Raw genomic sequence first — 19,120 nt, forward strand, 5'->3', positions numbered from 1 at the left:
TTTATTTATGTGTGTTATTATATAATTATAAATTGAAGGAATCTGTTAATTGTACAAATCTAGCTGGAAATTAATTGGTATGTTTATGTCTTTTTTGTTTTGTTTTTCTTCAAGTTGTATGTACATCATTTCACATTTTTTCTATTACATGTATATTAAATGTGATTCTATAATAATTCCTATACTAAAAATAAAAAAAATAAAAAGGAGATGAAGTTTCGTTTTAATAGTATAAATGAAAAGTGAGTAAAATGAGGAAAAACTGAATTGATACCCAAACAGATTTTGAAGAAGAGCAGTTAGAGTTACTAGCCTGTTCTTTGCATGGGAAATGATGAACCATTGTGGGCATAATAAGCATCCACCTTAATAAGACAATTAACACAAAACGTTATGCAATAATCTAATACCAGGATGTGAAAGTAGGGTTGTGCTATAAATCTGTATGGTTACCTGGAAGCTATTTTGTTTAACACTGTTGTCGATATCTGACCTGCAATGGTAACACCCCTTAACTACAAAATTAATACATATTAATGGCAAAAGGAGCTTCTGATTTTCATCTTGTAACTTTCTATGATAAAATCATGCTTATGCTATGTCATCTGATACATACTGTACCTATATACTGTACAGGCTTTTATGTGTTTTATGTGTTTAAAAACTGCATATTTACAAAGACAATGACCACATAACTCCAGACTGTATAGGTATCATTATACATGTTAAAATGTTTTTTGCATAAATCTCAATGTCTATCTGAAATTTTTCTGTTAAGCAATAGTCAAGTAACCAGTGTCATGGTAACTGCTGCACCAAGTGACTTGAAACTTTCACTGCTCCCAGCCATGCTACACCTCACAGAAAGTAGCAATACTTTATTTCTAAGCCTAATCATCACATGCTTCTCAAAACACATCCTATAATGCTAACTGGTTTTCTTCAAAAACCTTTGGCCTATTACAGTTACTCTTAACTGCAACCTACAGTATGTGATTGGTTAAAATGTGATTCCTTTTTAAACCAAGACAACCACATGACTGCCATTATCTTCCCAAACTTCATAGTACCATTGTATTTGGACAACTATACTAAAACATTTCATCATGCTGAAATTTGCGGTGACACTTTTTTTATTTCCACAATGGGTAATTACCTTCTTGGAATAGAATCCCTCATACTGCTAAGCTCTTTAAAAAAACTAATTAAATCTTGATTTATTTTTCCTGTTTCTCCTTAGTTTGCTTGCACTTAACTCATACTACTAAAATATATAGTGACTTGCTTCTTCCAAAACTGCTTACATTTTGTTTTAAAAGTATGTCATCTCTGCTTTAGAAAACAGGGCAGTTGTTTTCAACTTACAGTATAAGCAAGCTCAAATATTGTGCAATACCATAATTGTATTATATCATAATGACATTTGTATTCTCATCAATACATTTCCTTATAGGTAAAATGTAAAAGCTTGAACCCTTTTATTCATATTGATTCCAATTCTGATTATTGGAATCGTAAATGATTTAGTTCATGTTAAATTCAGGCTTTCATCCAGTCATGAATTACAAAGTGAATCTAAGTACTGTATACAGGATGGCTGATTCTATTCAGCAGAGTTTCTACCTATTTATCATTTTGTTTCACATTATGCTTAAAATAAAAGAGTGATAATTCAATGTTCAGAACCATTTGCAAATAGGATTCCATTCATTAAACTTTAACATGAGGGCCTTTGGTAGGTTTTCTTGGCATTTACTTTTCATAATCACTAGATCTAGCTAACAGTGGAGACACATGGGAAACTACACCATCCTTTATTGAATTGTCACATCCAACTATGTGTGATTAATGCAAATACAGATTGTTTTAAAATACACCTACAGGGAATGGTAATACAAAGGGTATGGCTTGTATATATGCTGTTGGCTGTCTTCCAGGTTTTTTTCTGGACTTTTGCTCATCAGGGTAAAAGCTACCCCTACATAGATTTGTAGGGAAAAGGCAATTATTTCTAGCAGACATTTGGGAGACAAACTTCTATTTTTAATTAATGTTAGTTGACCATAACTGATATTATGAGATTCTAAATTCCAGACAAATTTGTGGCAGATGGGTTTGCTTGAGGAATTAGTGGGAATGCCTCTTCTTAGATCCAGTAAGATAAAATATTAATTTTCATACTGACAGTGCAGGATGTGGTGCAGTATGAATAAAATGGCATTAGACAAAAGGTCAGTATAAATCTATTTTAGTAAAAGATATCTAAAAAGCAAAATGATTCAAATTAATGTATTATGGATAATGGGAATAAAGTGCACATTTGAGAAATCATGTCTTCAAATCAAAAGCAACCATACAACTGTAACAGCAGGAATAATTCATCCTCCCTCAGGTACTACATTTATCAAGATACTCTGTCTTGTATAATGGAAGTTTCATTGTGTTGCAGTAGGTTTTGGTGGGTATTAGTGAAATTAGGTCTAAGATGGAAGTACATTTTCTGTGCTTGCAGAATGAAACAGGGCATAGTGGTCTCAAACCAATATAACTGAAAAAACAATTGACCAGTCGGTGTATGTACAACATTATTTTTCTTCAATTTTCTAGAAGAAGCTAAATTTGCATTTAAATCCATGAGTCTTGAATTTCCCATTTTTGCACTCAGTTTTTTTGAGACCAGACAAAACATGTAATTATGTATGTTATGTGTAAAAATGGATCCATGGCAAATTTGCTGCGAAGTAAAAGCGCACACAACAATGGTAGAATGCACAACGTAAGTAATATCAGTTTCCTCCAGAAGGCAGGCAGTGTGATCCTGGGGCATAAAATCTAGTGGACAATAATGATGCCTTTGTCCATGAACCACATAAGAAATTTCATTTTTCAGTTTTCATGATGCACCTATTTGAACAGGGCAACCAATTTTATCAGATCCTTGCATATATTAAATCTCATCACAAAATTAACCTTATAATGAAGTGTAGTTATTTAAAAATAATTGTGAGCTCACCTCTCTTTAGGGTGATCTTTACTCAGATACATGGGATAAAACTATTTTTCTATAAACAAAAATAAGTAGTGTATTATGAATGTTGTACTAAGAAAGTCCATGCATGAATGGTAGACTTCAGAAATCAATAATTGAATTTCCTGATTGTAAATACAGTATGTATATGTAGGAAGTAAAAAGTATGTATGTAAGAAGTAAAGATTCTCCCAAGAACCTAAAAGGTTTACTGAGTAATTCAGAGAAAAATGATCTGTAAAACAGGTCAGTCTTATTTCTTTATTGTTTATGAGAAATGTAGTTATTTTTTAGCTAATTTAGAAATAGTTCTCTCCTTACCTCTACATTGTGTATTACCACTGGGTTCGAAATGTAACTTTCCAGATGAAGGAAAATAATCTCTTTTGCAGCTACAATAAAATGATCCAATTGTATTGTGGCAATTTGAGAATAGTCCACAGGAAGATGGGTCCTGACATTCATCAATATCTGCAATTAAAATTCAATTGTATAAAATAATTAGTCACAACACAAACATGTTACACTGTTGCACATTTCCTGTATCATCTCCTTTTATTATAACTTATCATGGGAACAATACATTTCACATAAATGGATCAAAATAGTCTTAAAAATAAAAAAAATATGTTTATATGCTCATTCCATAAAATTTAAGATTACAAACTGTAATGAGCACAATAAAATATCATCTGTCACTAGAATACATAGTACCATATTCCCAGTGTAGTACAAATATAGTATATAAGACAAAGGAGTCCTCTACTAAACTTTAACTTCAAACATTTTAGAGCAGAGTTATAATTATAATTCTGAGATTTGTTGGGGCTTTCTAAATTTCAGATTAGACTAACACCAAATAATTTATTATTAAATGGTATATCCTAATTATTTTACATTGCAGTTACGCACGTATCATTACAACCAGATCTTACTAGGATGTAGTCATTTGTAGGTGGTAGCTTTGCTATCTGGATCACACATTTGTCCATTACAGTCCTTCTTCATTCTTTAAAGACTTAAAAATGTAAAGATAAAATGTCAAGATTTACTGTTTCAGTATAAAAAAATGGGAAAACACAAAAATATATACTTACCAGTACAATAGGTACCATCATTGGGCAAAAACTGTTTCTTCCCTTTTGATTTGTACCCTGATGTACAAGTGCAGAAATAGCTCCCATGGGTATTCGTACAGTTTGCAAATTCGCCACAGATCTGTGTTGTGTTTTGGCATTCATCATCATCTGTAGATATAATTAACACAGATAAATTAATGTAGCATACAATGTTTTATCTAAATAGTGTTTAATAAAACACTAAATATTACACATAGAAGTGCTGCTGCAATGAGTCACCTTAGACTAACAGTAAATAATACATTTAGTTTTTTTACGTTACATTATTTTCTGTTCTTAGTATGCATCAAGGAACATGTCTTTCAAAGAAATGCATTAAACCTTATAATTTCTAGGTGATCTTTACTGACCTTTGATCTAACTAATCTTAGCTTTTTACTCAGCACATTGTTTGTATTGTAATATAGGAGAACTCTGAAAAAAGGAAATGTTTCTTCTTCCACAAAGAACATTTTGATTAGCTATGCCAATGTAGCAGCATGACAATACTATAAAGGCGTGAGCTTTAGCCTTTTAACAGGTCCCCCACTAGTGTGAGTGCCGTACCAACCTTGATCCCGCAACTCATGATTTGCCAGCAATTCAAAATTTAAGTGTGGTGATTTAGTTTAGCTTTGCCTGGATTATTTTTGAATGGTCTTGGGTCTGCTGCTCCAAGACACTGTAAACCTAAGTCCTCCAAAAACAAAAGTATAGAGCAGTGGTTCTCAAACTTTTTGGACCAAGTACCACCCCTAATCCAACCAAAGCATTCAAGTACCACCTACAAGTCATCATCTCATAGGAACCCCAGAAATTCTCAATGACCAACATGAGCGCGCGTGCACACACACTCACACATACATATAATAAATATCATAATAATAAACTTTATTTTATATAGCGCCTTTAAAGGTGGTTTCTCAAAGTGTTTTACAGAAAAAAAACATTAACAACAACTAATAAAAAAGCACCATTTCAGTGAGAGGGGTGAGCCTGTTTAGTTGAGCAAAGCAGATGTGAATACATTTTTCAAGCCTTAATACAATTCACAACAGAGTCTAACAGATATTAAATCGTCGGGCATTTTCTTGACGGCATAGGTCTCGCGGTGGATGTTGTAATGCGTACATTAATTTCTGGAGCAACCTCTCTAATTCGTGCAACTACACCGTTATGTCAGCTTGTCATCGCTCCAGCACCGTCTGTACAAACTCAGATGCATTTTATCCAGTCGAGGCCATTCTCTTCGATAAATTCATTCAGAAGCTGAAATATGTGCTCTCCTGTAGTTCCTGTTGGTAGCGATTTACAGAACAGAAAGTCTTCATGGGACATGCCCTCAAACTCGTATCTAACGTAAACGAGCAAATTGGCCAAATCGACTACAGACTCATCTAATTGCAGTGAAAAACATCTGCTCATCTTAACGCGCTCTATCAGTGTACTTTTGATATAATCCTTCATTTCAACAATTCTATGAATGACTGTGTCTTTCAGGGGGAGGGGGGCAGCAGGTCGAGCTGTTTAACATTTTTTTCTCTACACATAATACGTGTCAGCTCTTTTGCCAAGGGTAAATAAGGTTCTTCAAAAATAGTGTAGCTTACCTGCTTTAGCAATACGCAAGCTTGCATTTTTCCACGTTTCCATTTTTATTTCCGTATTTATTTAAAGTTTTTATTTCATGCGCATGGGAGCGAAACACAGAGACGCTCGGTGTATTTTTCTCAAATTAGAACAGTTCTTAAATATTTTTCTGTTATCACGCTTTCGTGTGCTCACAAGATTACCTGCGTTCGTAGCATGCATTTCTATGCATTCCTGTGTTTACAACGTTGGCATTGTTCCAAAATCAAGCACATTCTCCTTTCTCCCTATTTGCTGGAGATACAGTAGCTTTTTTAAATACAATTGGTCACTTGCATCCGTAGCACTCATTCCTATAGAGTGGTATAGAATTACAGAGTATCTCTTGTGTCCACTGAAGTTTTAGCGCGCACTGTATCGTAGTACGTAGGCTGCGTATTCGACACGTATTAAAATACAAAATATGAAAACCCGTCCCGATTTTTCAGCGCACACGACACAGTTCCAGGGTCATTTGGCGTACCACTTGGCGGCACTCCACGTACCACTACCGGTACGCGTACCACAGTTTGAGAACCACTGGTATAGAGCCATGCAACTTCCATGACCAGACACCCAGCCTTCACTGACACCCAGAGCTTCAATGGGCCCTAGGGATAGAGTCGTTTCTTCTCTTTAACTGTTGCTTTTTTAAGTACAGTAACTATATCAGTTGTCCAACTTTTTTACTTTGTAAAACCCTATCCGGTATTTTTTTGTCTTTTATTAAAGAAATTTTGAAAATTTAGACAAAAATGTTAACACAACTAAAAAAAAAAAGAAACATGAAAAACAACACAGAATACAGTACATAAAACACCCTTAAACAAAAAGAAAAAAAAACAGCCAAAGACCAAAAAGGCCAAATGTGCTCATGCTTTTTTATCATTTTCTTGTTGAGATAAGAATAGAGGCAAAATCTGACACAAGTAATCACAGAATGATTGGATGTGTAAAACAATCAGAGATAATGAGCAAAGCTTATAATTTTCAATTGTATAAAATAATTAGTCACAACACAAAAATGTTACACTGTTGTACCTTTCCTGTATCATCTCCTTTTATTATAACCTATCTCTAACCAGAGCTATTGCTCTGGAATTGATCCAGAGTGCTTGTCCTGTGGAAACAAATCCTCTCCATTGTAATTGTGGAGATCATCTTATTGAGCCAGCTCTTGAAACAGGGTACAATGACAGATTTCCATTCTTTAAGAACATTTTTTGGCTACAACCATTCGGAACATCAGAGTTGATTTGTTAGTCTGAGAGTTGCCTCTGAACCACCAAAGAGTGCTAGTTCAGGATCTGAGGGTACATTTGTGAGTACCAGTGAAATACTGTATTTCTACCCAAAATTTCTATACATGGCCTGAAGGTGTGTGAAAGTGCCTTAAGAAGGACTTCACCTGTCACATAAAGGAGATACTGAAGGATATATCTTGTTCAATTTTAGAGTAATGAAGACAATAAAGGACAATATTACCTTTTGCCCCTGTGCAATGAGAGGCGATCAAACTTGTCATAATTAGTTAAAATCGTAGCTTCTGGACAGACATATACCATTTCAACCCGCTTTACAACTTAGCTTTCAAGACCAAAAATGTTTAAATAATATAAACATATACTATATTTGCATTTGATTTGATCGAATGCTCTTTTACCATATAACATGAAAAACATATAATATGACAGCAGCCTTGGTGTTCTTATCATCAGCATATAAAATATTCAGCAGCGGCCGCACATTAGAGAAGGAAAACAGGCCAGGGACAAATCCTCTCTGATCAGAGTGTGTAAGGGGTAATACATGTTTAGTTAATCTGATAAACAGTATTTTTGCAAATCTTTTCAAAACATAGTTCAATAAACTTAATGAGCAGTAAGATGATCTATCTTTCTCATCCCTACCTTTTTTAACCAGAAGACAGATATTTGCTTCATACAGTGACTGGGGAATATGCTGTCCCTTATTGACTCCTATGTCATAGATAGGAACAAAGGAGCACAGTACAACACAGTACAGAACAACTTCTAAAATTCTATCTCAAATCTATTCTGGCCAGATGCTTTACTGTTTGGGAATGTTTATGTTATATCAGTCAATTCTTCAACTGTAAAATTAGAATTTAAATCTCTAGCCATGTCATCCAACATTGGCAAATAGAGTCAAGAAAATCTGTTTTTTCAGTAGATGTAGAATGAGATATAAAAGAGTAAAGATTAGCATATTACTGTATTTCCTAAAACAGTTGACCCCCATCCAGAATTACAGATAAACATACAGTATTTCCCCCACTTTATTACATAGTTGATTTACATCCCACAAAAATTCCTTGCAACTGCCTCTATTATAATAAGCAGGCATGGGCCACTAAAGGTGCAATCTCCCTAATCCTTGGCCATTCATTGGGTGTGGAAGCCCCAAAACCCTAAATCTTCTCCAGGATTTGTGCCAACAGAAAATCTTTACCATTCCAGAGGAGAGGGAGGTATAGTGCTGCAAGAGCTACTTTCAGCTGCAGTTGGCAAAACAGTGTGCCTGTAGCATAGGAATAGCGTGGAGGTAGTGAAGACCGTGTCTTTTGGGATTCCCTGTAACTGTAAGACTGGTCTGAACCAGTCTAATTGTGTACACCAAATAAGCCCGCTATTAACCAAGAGTCTCCTTTAACCTATTTAAACAGAATACTTAACCGGCAACAGCTGCAGCAGTATACTCTTGAACCCACTTGCAAACATCTACACTGATTTCTGTTTTAGAAAATTGATAAAGTGATTAAAAGATTAATTGTTGAACATCACATTTTGCATTACAAATCTCTGCAGAAATGTAGGTTTTCTTACTGGTCTTTAGGACTTGCTACACATCTACAGTATTTCAAATATCTGTGTTTATATAACACTGCACATAAGGATTCTATATTTATATTCACACTTTTGATTATAATTAATAATTATCTATCTCTTCTTTTTCATCTAGGTCTAAGTAACAGAAATAGTCAAGAAGGCCATTAGTGTGTAATGCTTTAACATTAGCAGTGCTTGTCTGTGTATTTGATAAAATGTGACCATTTTGGAAAATTATTTTATTTATATATTGTGTGTAGCTATACCTTTGCTACATCACAAAAATGCTGTGTTTATTGGATGAGTAACCCACTGTATCAATACACATTGGTGTTGTTATTATGTAAATACATGTGAAAAATAATATCTGTAATTTAATATAATGTAAATCCTTGCTGTAGGTAATTCTGTATGATGCTGCTATAGTTTTATATTTCTATCCAATGGACAGCTAAAATTTAAATGCTGTTGCCAGCAGAGAGATTCTGCAAATATTGCTCAAAGAAGAATTAGCATTAGAAAAGCTCATTCCTTGAGGGCACCATTGTCTTTCAATATACAGCAGCATACCTTGAATAAATTCATATTTATTTAATGCATTTTAATGAATTATAATAAAGGCAGGGTAATGCTTTGTTTTCCATCAGCATTTGCTTTGAACCCATATAGTTGGTCTAATACAACCATGCACAAGCTAAATTATCTATAAATAGTTTAACTATCAGTTAAATTCTACACTCTGTGTATATATTTGAGATTTTTTAATTAAAATACTTATCTCTTACACTCATACATTCATAAGAGAATTTCTCTGGATAAAATAGGATAAGAAGCTATTAGAAAGCTCTTTTCTAATATCTAATGTACTGCCATTAAATCTTTTTTCCAGGTTTAGTTTCCAACCTTTAGCTTTGTCACAAATGAAAGTATGCAGTATGCACAAATGCAGTATGAAATTTAAAATAAAGTTTGAATTTTGACAAGGTTTCTACCATCAGCTGTTAGCACCATAGTTCCAGGGGTTTAGAATGTGATCCATCATGGGCAGTCAAAAAACCACACTAAAGGCTTTCTAATAAGGGAATAATATTTTATCTGGTGGCTGATAAAATGTAAACAATCCCTCCTATTAGAATTTATCAAGTATTTATTTTAATGTAAGAGAATAATGTATTTCATATCTTGATATTAAATTGAAGGTAGTTCTTAAATAAAACATAATTAGGCTTTCATCCCTGGAACTATTTCCCAATGCTCTCTCAATGCTGTTTTGCTCATTGCAGATGTAGCAAACACATTTCTCTTCCTCCCTGGAGTATCTTGTGGAATGTCATGGGATATCCCGAGCTTCCTCAACAGGGAGGTAACAAGTTTGCACGGAAATACTGTTTTAACTTTCACAGTCTGGAGACTCCATTGTTACACAACAAGTACTTTGGATGTTTTTATGCAAACTATATCATCAGTGTTTCACAATCATGGATAACAAACAAGAGCTGTGGGGGAACAGGCTTTTTCATGTTTAAGTCTACTATCGGTTCCTGGTTATGGCAAGCATCACATCTCATTGTTACCCACCATCTTTATGGTTAAAGTACTGAAAGAACTTATGTAAAAAAATCTGAAATTCTAAAAAGTATTGTTTTCTGCTTTAAGATGACCATTTCCGAGCAAATGATTCTTTTTCAAAGGTTGAATAGTTTCCCAGGAGCAACAGTTTTGGATTTTTGAAGGCCTGGGTGCAAAAGATCTACTGTTTGTCTCAACATAGGCTGGCAAAAGACTCCAGTCTTTTTTTTATTCTATTACTCAAGAACATCTGCTCCTTTAAATGGAAAACAGAGCTAAGAAAAAACATGATAAACAGCCCTTGCTTGTCAGCCACATAGCTTTAGGTGCACAAGGCATTGAAATTCCCCTTGATTTATTGTAAATGCAATGGAGTCCTCAAACTGCATTTTCACAGCAAGTAATTTGTCTGGCAATATGTTTTGCCAATGAAAAGAACAGTAAGAAGAGTAAGCTTGTTTGTATTTTATTTACTATAAATGTTTAATAAGAATAAACATTTGAAACTTAATAAAATAACATGCAATGGGGATATCTTTGAGTTTACATGCAGATTTGGTAATGATGCAGTTTAATCACTCATGTATTCTTAAATGAAATTAAGAATAAACTTTCAGAAGCCAGCAGTAACAACTAAGCAAAGCACAATCATCAGTGCAACAGCACTGACAGCCTATGTTAGAATTCAAAGCTTTTAAAAATAAAATGTAAGAGTCGGAATTAATTGTGCTTACAAAGACAATTTTTTTTAATTACCTGAATATGAATCAACACCTACTGTACAAAAGCAGAATATAAATAGAGTTTATCTTCTACTGAGCAATGAACATATTATTACTAATATGTTCGTATTAGTATGAATAATGATCATTAAATGATTATTTAAATCACTGTTGCTTTCACTTACAGTGACACAATTCAGAATTGTGCTATGCACTAAAGGATAACACTGTACGTCACAGAAATCGGCAGTAAGGAGGTTAAATGCCTGTTTTCTTTCCGAACTTCATAAAACACAGGAAGGTACTGGAACTTTTAAAATGAATGTCAGAAATGCATCCAGGTGACAAAAAAGAACATTAGACTGATTACTTTGTGCCAGATGATTCTTGATTTGGCCGTAAGGGGAACTTTTCATAAGATAAACAGGCAGTGAATAAATCAGCTCAAAAGCCAACTGGCAGCTTTTTTTCCTGTATTTTTTTAAAATGCGAAGCTTCCTCAACTGCAATGGCTGCCAGGTCATATTATCTGTTTATACTGAAGATTTTACAGAGGATTAATTCCATATGGTGAATGTAATTTTTCTTTATACTACAGCTGTGAAAACCCCAACATTTTCAAGACCTATACATCAATATGTGCCATGATAACTTCAGAAGTGCATTTTAATTATTACATTCCATGTGCCAGTTTCCCTTCCCTGCATAGTCCTAAACAACTACACAGCTGAATTCACTATCTTATAAAGACGTTTCACAGTAAGATGAGCTAGAAAGATGAAGCTCCAATCTATTTGTCAAACATGCCTCAAAAATGCATTTAGGATTCCCTGCAGTATGCAAAGCTTTACTGAAAAACTTTATTGTTCAATCTGATTTGTACACTCACTCTGTCTAGTAGTGAAACTTGACAAATAAAACTAAACAGGTCTATTCCTAGTTAGAGTATATTGTGTTTTAAAGTGTCCTACCATGACTTTCTTAAGTATTTGAAAATTCGAACATAAGAACAATCTGCAAATTAAAGTGGGCCATTCATCCATTCAAGGGGCCCTCATTTGGAAGTCTAGTTCAGTAGCCAAGTTAATTTAGAATTCTGTCCAACTGTTTCTTAAAAGTGCCCAGAGTTTGGGCCTCACCACCTGGCTAGAAGAACTGTTCCAGAAAATCAATTCATTCCTGTTAAGTTTCCAATTGAGACCCTGTGTCCTTGTTTTATTACATTTTATTACTGAGTATGGGAACAGTTCAGCCTGTCTAGGAACCCCTTAGGTGTTTGTATACCTATATCAAATGTCATCGGTTTTAGACTAAGGAGATTTACATATTTGATTTACTACAGTGCCCTCCAGATTTATTCACATTCCCCATTAAATAAGAGCAGCAGTAATCCTGGAAGAGGCAATGAGTAAGACCAAGGAACCCAGAGGACCTGGAGCTGTCTCTTTAAATGTTCCAGAACATTTAAAGAAACATCCTGTTATGAGAGTGAAAGAGAATCGTCCTGTCTGAGATGTCGGCTGAGCAAGTGTGTTTTAAATTTAGTAATTCTGAGTTAATTTGTGAACATAAGGTGTGCAGGATGTAGAAGAGGGGCCCTCACACTGGCAATTAGGTGGCAAAAAGAGATTGGCTATTGGCCTCTGGTCTGAATCCAAGGGTGTAGTGCCAACCCGGTGAGGGCGTGAGAGAGTTACAGCTCCTTGGGTGTCTAGTGTGAGTCATGCAACAGTGCAAGAGCACCATCGATGCATGTGTATGAGAAGACAGCAAGGTTTATCCTGATGAGGTAGCACATGACAACACTACCCTTGTTTTCCCCACATGATGGGAACATGATGGGCATGTCAGTCACTCTAGACTGGCCTGGATCATGCCTTTTAATAAGTGATAGCCTTCCCTGTGGCCTAACAATACACATAGATCAACAAAAGAGAAGTTAACTGCTCACAAAATAAAGGTTATTGTTTGGTCATTGAAATTTCCAGACCTCGATCCAATGTGACATTTGTGATTTTCAAGATGGCTGTTCACTGTCAAAAAAAGACTGCAGGAATTCAAACAAATCTACAAGGAGGAATATGTATAAATCTGTGCTCTTTAGTGCCAGGGATAACAAACTTTATTGTGTGATTTAATGTGACCTTTATGTTTTCTGAACCTACCATAGTATATCACAACAAAAATTTTGAATGTTTTCAAAACAGGAATGCAATGCCCAAATACATGTCCAAATAATTAGATCAATGCATTATAAAATGTATAATGGAGGTTCCTCTTGTTACTAAATGATATTTTCAAACTAGCATTTACAATTAAGCATGTTAACATCTATTAAATTTACATACAAATTTACAGTATCTCAAACTGACCTTTGTAAGCATTAATACTGTAAGTAGTGATGCTTTTCATCTGAATTTATTTTTATATGAAGGCACAATTTCAGAATTATAACTTTGACTTGTTTTCCAATGCATCAGAAATCACTCAATCTGACTTTACAATTGAGGAAGAAACTTAAAAACAGACACATAAAGAAAACTGTTTCTGTCACATTCACTTTCATTTTTATATTTTCTACATGAATGCATTTAAAATTCTTGTGGAACTAAAATGCTACTCTGAAAGCTAAGAAATATATTAATGGACTATTTATTTCACACCGGTTAAAGTTGTCATTTTGTAGTGACAGTCATAAGCTATCATTAATAATGTGAATGCAATGGAATCATTTTGGATAAAAATCCAACAATGCTAATCAGCTGAGATGTGATCTTTTTGCTAAAAAGAGATGTATCTGTGTCTTGTTTTGATTACATCAATGGAAATGTGACTTGGAGCAGATGTCATAATACATTTTGATATTGATGTACAAAGCAATGTTACAAAAAGAAAGAGACAAAAGTATACTAAAGAAACTGACAGATAAACTGTATTTCAAATCTTTAACTTCAAATAGTTAGTTCTTTAGACAACAACAAATAGATTATCCAGATTCCATGTTATAACACACAACAACTGTTTCCTTCCTCCACATGATTGCAATTTTGATTAACCAAAGAGTTCAAGGTAAAATAATAGCAAGGTTTCCAAAGACAGCAGTGTGTCTTTAACCCCTACTGGGAAAAAGTCAGATGTTTTCACAGGGTCAGTTCAAAATAAAATCAATTTTCTTATCAGTCTTCAGCACACAAGCTGCTTACCTTATAAGACTGAAAAAAACAGGAAATGTAATCTCTTAATCTGATCTTTCTGATTACACACTAATTTAAAATAGAGAATGCATAATCCTTGTCAATATCTATAGCATTTCAAGAATTGTCAGAAAACAAAACTGATATTTTCTGTTATATTTTCCATTTTTAGGAACTTTTGTCACTTGAATGTCTTTTAAAGAAAAAAGTAATTAGTTTTAACATCATCTTTCCCCAATTCCTTTTTCTTTTTTCAGAGGTAGAAGCTTCAATATATTCGTATAGACATATTTTTTGGAAATCTGTGGGCTTGTGAATGTGATAGCAAAAAATTGTCAGTTTTTCTTAAAAAAAAAACACAGACTGGTTTTCTTGCATAAAGCATTCAGGTACGATCCTGAGAGAAAATTTCACTTCCCATTGCTCTGTTTATAATCTATTGCAGCCAATAAGCAATTTAAGCACATTTGATAGTGCAAAATGGATCACAGCCTTATAAAGTAAATACCCTAGTGAAAAAACAGTAGTTACAGAAACAAAATAAGGTAAAAAAAAAGACTAAGAGTTTTTAAAAAATACAGTAGAAAATCAATATGTCTAAATCCACAGAAAACAATTGTAAAGTAATTTGAGCTTTGTGGGAAAAATTGTGAAGCTTTTATGAAAATCAAACTAAAGATTTTATAAATCTGCGTGCAATGAACAAATAATTTATTGATTCCTTACCATCTCAATTCTCCTCTTCAGAACTTTATAAATGTAAATTAAAATGCAAGGCTATGTTTCTATGGTGATTAAAGGAGTTAAAAACTAATGGAACAAGTAATCATTGGGCTGTATTTTAGACATGACATGCACAATACCTCAAGAAGGAGGTTTGAAATTGCTGATGTACTGTATACTACTGTTAGTACTTCTGTGACCATCAAAATGTTTTTATAAAGCATAAAAGTAAGATTTTTACCATTAATAAATTTCCCCTTAAAGATGTTATATGATGTATAAACTGACAAGCTTACTATACTGTATGCACCATTTACAAGTCATAATTTTGTTTTACACAAGTTATATTTATGATACAAAAAGTGACATTATTCAGTGTTCCATTATATTGAAAATGGGATAAGCATGTTTACAACTATGCACAATTCTTATATGCTTATAGATTATAAATAATCTAAAATTTTTATTAATGTTTTTTGATGTCTATTTTGTCTTCTTAATAGTTGATATATTTATGTTTTTATAATCATTTGCCTTCACCAAGTGCTTTCTCGCTTAGCGCCTATGTTTGCTTGATTTTTCACTTGTAACACTGGAAGGGTTGTCTTGTGCTTTGATGGTTATCTCCACACAGTAGGGGGAGAGTAACTGTGGGCTGAACTCTTTAGGCTGTAAATCTGCCTATCAACTTTAGAGCAGATTGCTACCATTTTTATTTTTCTTTGTGATGCTACTTTGAAGTGTAATGGAAAATGAAACTTTCACATTGGCTACACTTGAGAAGAAATCAAACCTGAAATACAGGTATTTCATGTTCTCTATTTTGAGTACAACGTAAACCATGAAAGTGAGAAAACAGCTATTGACCTACCCGTAGCCCCACCCCTCCTTAGATACTGTTGCTAACTTAATTAGCTAACTTAATAATAAGCTTTGACCAAGCCACTATAGAAAGCATTCAAAAAGCTGAATGAATCATTAATCTTGACCTTTTTGCAGTAATCTGTCAGAAATCCATGTGTGTAGTAGGTTAGTTAATATTCATCTATTTACTAGATTAATAGCTAATTACCCAAATGTATCGACAGGTTTTCTTATTTAATTTATTATGCTGAATGTTGCTTCTGGGACACCCTGACAGAAATGTGTTAATTTGTTAATTTAACAGTTCTGTGCAGGACCCCAATTACTACCCTTAAACATCACTAACTTTAAGCAGTTCTATGAAGAAGAATGGGCTAAAAGTATTCAAAAAAGATGCGAGAAAGATGTTCAGTTTAAGTAGTTTATTTTACATAGTATTAAAAATGTGCTCCTTTTGTGCTGAGGAAATGAGTATTTGTGCAGCTACTGAACTTTTTTTCATGTACTGTTTGTGTTTATTTGACCTGAAATACAGTATGATACTATTCGGCTTTCAAGCCACTACAGTATCTGTATAATATATATTTTTAATCAAAATCTAAAATAAAATTATCTGTTTCCTAATTACTTTTTAACTAAAATAGCATTAATATAAATATAGGCTTTTTTAATATGTAAACCTGAAAAAACATTGTGTTCACAATGGCTTATAGTAATAAGCTATTTTTATATAGCCAACTGAGTAATCTTGCTTTGTGAAACAGACTTACATTTATTTTTAATTTTAATTTGTTTTAATATTTGAATTTTAAAATGTAAAATACTGTGAGTATATAAATACTATATCTCTTTTTAATGCACTTGATTTTAAATACAATGGTTTTAAAACCACTATGTATAATATTTTTTAAAATCAAAACCTAAAATAAATTATGTTTATTAATTACTATTATTACACAAAAGTTAATCATTCCATATAGTGTTATAATGAAAAAAATATCTTAGTGTTATTGTACTATATGACTCGCTCAGGAAAGTACAAATGGAAACATTTAATTTTTATTGCTAAAATAACTTTAGACACGCGATGCACCACCTGGCAGATTTACAAAGCAGTGCATTATTTGAAAAATATAAAAAGGTATTGGGTGTTACCATGTGGTGTAACATGGCTTGTTCTTTGAGGTATGGTGCAAATCTGCTTCAAGCGTTCTGAGTGGCTGCATCTGTATCAACTGCAAAGTCCTCCATTTTTGGAATTCCCTGCTATTCAACATCCGAAATGCTGAATTTACCTAAATCGAAAATATTTTCTATTTCAACATGCTTGGATTAAGGCTTGTGATTTGACTTGTGTTTTCTTTGAAAAGTAAAATGTTAATTTTGTATAGAGGTCTGGGATGCTTTTGCCAAAAATAATGAAAGCACATTTCTAGTGTATTTTAGGTCTTAAATAATATACTCTTAATGGATTGAGTAAACAAATTACATAAAATTAGGTTTAAGATTTGAAAAGCTAACTGCTAAAAACAATCTAGCAGCACCTAATAATAAAATTCTTAAGCATCTGTCATTGTAGGATATAAACCATAATTAGGTTCTTGCAGTTGTTATTAATCATAGTTCTTCCTTACTTTGTCTGTATAATGAAATACTTGCTGGACATAAGATTTTTTTTTCCATATCCAACAAATATTCATAACAGTTTAGCACATATCAGATATACAGTGATCTAACAAAACAAGTAATATTACAAAATATTTAAATGACCATTAATCTGTGCATTACTATATGTACATAGATGTAATCCTTACCTTCACAATACTTAGTTCCATCACCAGTAAATCCAGGCTTGCAGAAGCAACCTTTTGATCCATTGATGTATTCACATGTTGCATTTTGATGGCATGAGGAACAGATGGCAGAAAATCTGCAATAGTCCAGCACACTGGACAGCCATGCTGTTTGATATAAAATTTAACTTAGTTCACCTGAAAACGTAGCTTGAAAATTTTATCATAGTACATTGATAATCATAATTATATTTTATATTTTTAATTATATTAGAATTAAAATAATTAAAATAAGTTGTTGGTATATATACACTGTTGTGCAAAAGACTGAAAAAATAAGAAATTGGTTTGTATTCACTATTATGCAAAAGTCACAGACATCTTCAGGGTTGCTATACTGTATATAAAAACATCTACAATTTACTCAAAGTCTCTACTGCTATTTTCCACTATTATAACAACTTATTGAATATTAATTAATATAGCTTAGTTTGGGTGAGTTGAAACCAAGCGTTTTGTTAGTAAACTAATGTGCATTGATTAGAATCTTCTGATGACCGCTATAAAACTTGTCTTATAAAGTAGTTAATTCATCACAATTACCAATCAAATCCAGCTGACTTATTGTCAGTTGTTACCTATCTTTAAAGTCATTTGTTCCTGTCTACTCAGCTATAAACCTAAAAGGATACATTTTGTACTTCAAAATACTGACTATATGATCTAGCTTTCATCTTAAAACAAAATGGCTAAATGTTCAGTAGAAGACAACCAATAGAATTCTTCATAAAGAAGGAAAAACACTAAGTGAAAATTGTAAAACAATGCAGTTAGTTTAATATCTTTTCACATTTAAGCCCAAATAAGCTTCACATTTTCTAAAGGTAGTAATTTATACTCCTCTATCCTCCAGAATAATAAGCATACATATAAGCACTTTTTCACATTATCACAATATAATACAATCAATCAATATTATATCATATATCATCCCTATGAATATTTGGCACATGTAGTGTAACTTTTAACACATGCATCTTATTTACAATAATTGTTTAACAAATAAACACATTTGCTGAAATTTTGGCGAATACTATTTCCTCAATGATTTTAACAGGTTGTATGTATTTTAGATTATAATCACATGTGTGATATTGGCAGCAGACAAACAACAATTAGAAAAACACATTAACTCATTTCAAAGAGCATGAAGAGCTTACTTACCCACTAAAACCACAAGTTTCATTGGGGACTTTAGCAAAGACTCCATTCTTGCCATGGAAAAGGATAACTTTTACCAGAAACTTTGCATTGGATGACGCACACCATTTCCTTTCATCAGTTTTCCTGTTTTCCTGAGCCTGGCCCATCCCTGTCCTGTTCTTTAATCAACCCCCACAAATGTCACACCACAGGACACAATAATATCTGGATAAAGAACATCACAATCCAAAAGCTCTCCTAGACATGAATGTATAAACAGTCGTTTAAACAATACAAAATTAAATTTAAAATTAAATTAAAATTATTTCTTTTGTGAATTGCAATATCACAAATGTTCAAAAAGATTTAAATCATTATTTTTCAGATCTTTTTAAATGATTTAAAAAAAAATAATGGATTTAACATTC

At 33.1% G+C, this 19,120-nt stretch overlaps 1 protein-coding gene across 1 annotated transcript in view; it reads right to left on the reverse strand.

The window, feature by feature from the left end:
* Window positions 1–18,768, reverse strand: part of adgrl4 (adhesion G protein-coupled receptor L4) — a 46,753-nt gene extending 27,985 nt beyond the window's left edge. The window contains exons 1-4 of the mRNA XM_088928191.1: window positions 18,714–18,768; window positions 17,511–17,657; window positions 4,126–4,275; window positions 3,350–3,499 (exon numbers count right to left, since the gene is read on the reverse strand). Of these exons, the coding sequence (XP_088784317.1) occupies window positions 3,350–3,499; window positions 4,126–4,275; window positions 17,511–17,657; window positions 18,714–18,768 (502 nt within the window). The remainder of the gene's footprint in view (window positions 1–3,349; window positions 3,500–4,125; window positions 4,276–17,510; window positions 17,658–18,713) is intronic.
* Between the last annotated feature and the right edge of the window lie 352 nt (window positions 18,769–19,120).

This window comes from Atractosteus spatula, chromosome 11, assembly GCF_055471065.1.
Source record: "Atractosteus spatula isolate fAtrSpa1 chromosome 11, fAtrSpa1.hap1, whole genome shotgun sequence".
Lineage (NCBI taxonomy): Eukaryota > Metazoa > Chordata > Actinopteri > Semionotiformes > Lepisosteidae > Atractosteus > Atractosteus spatula.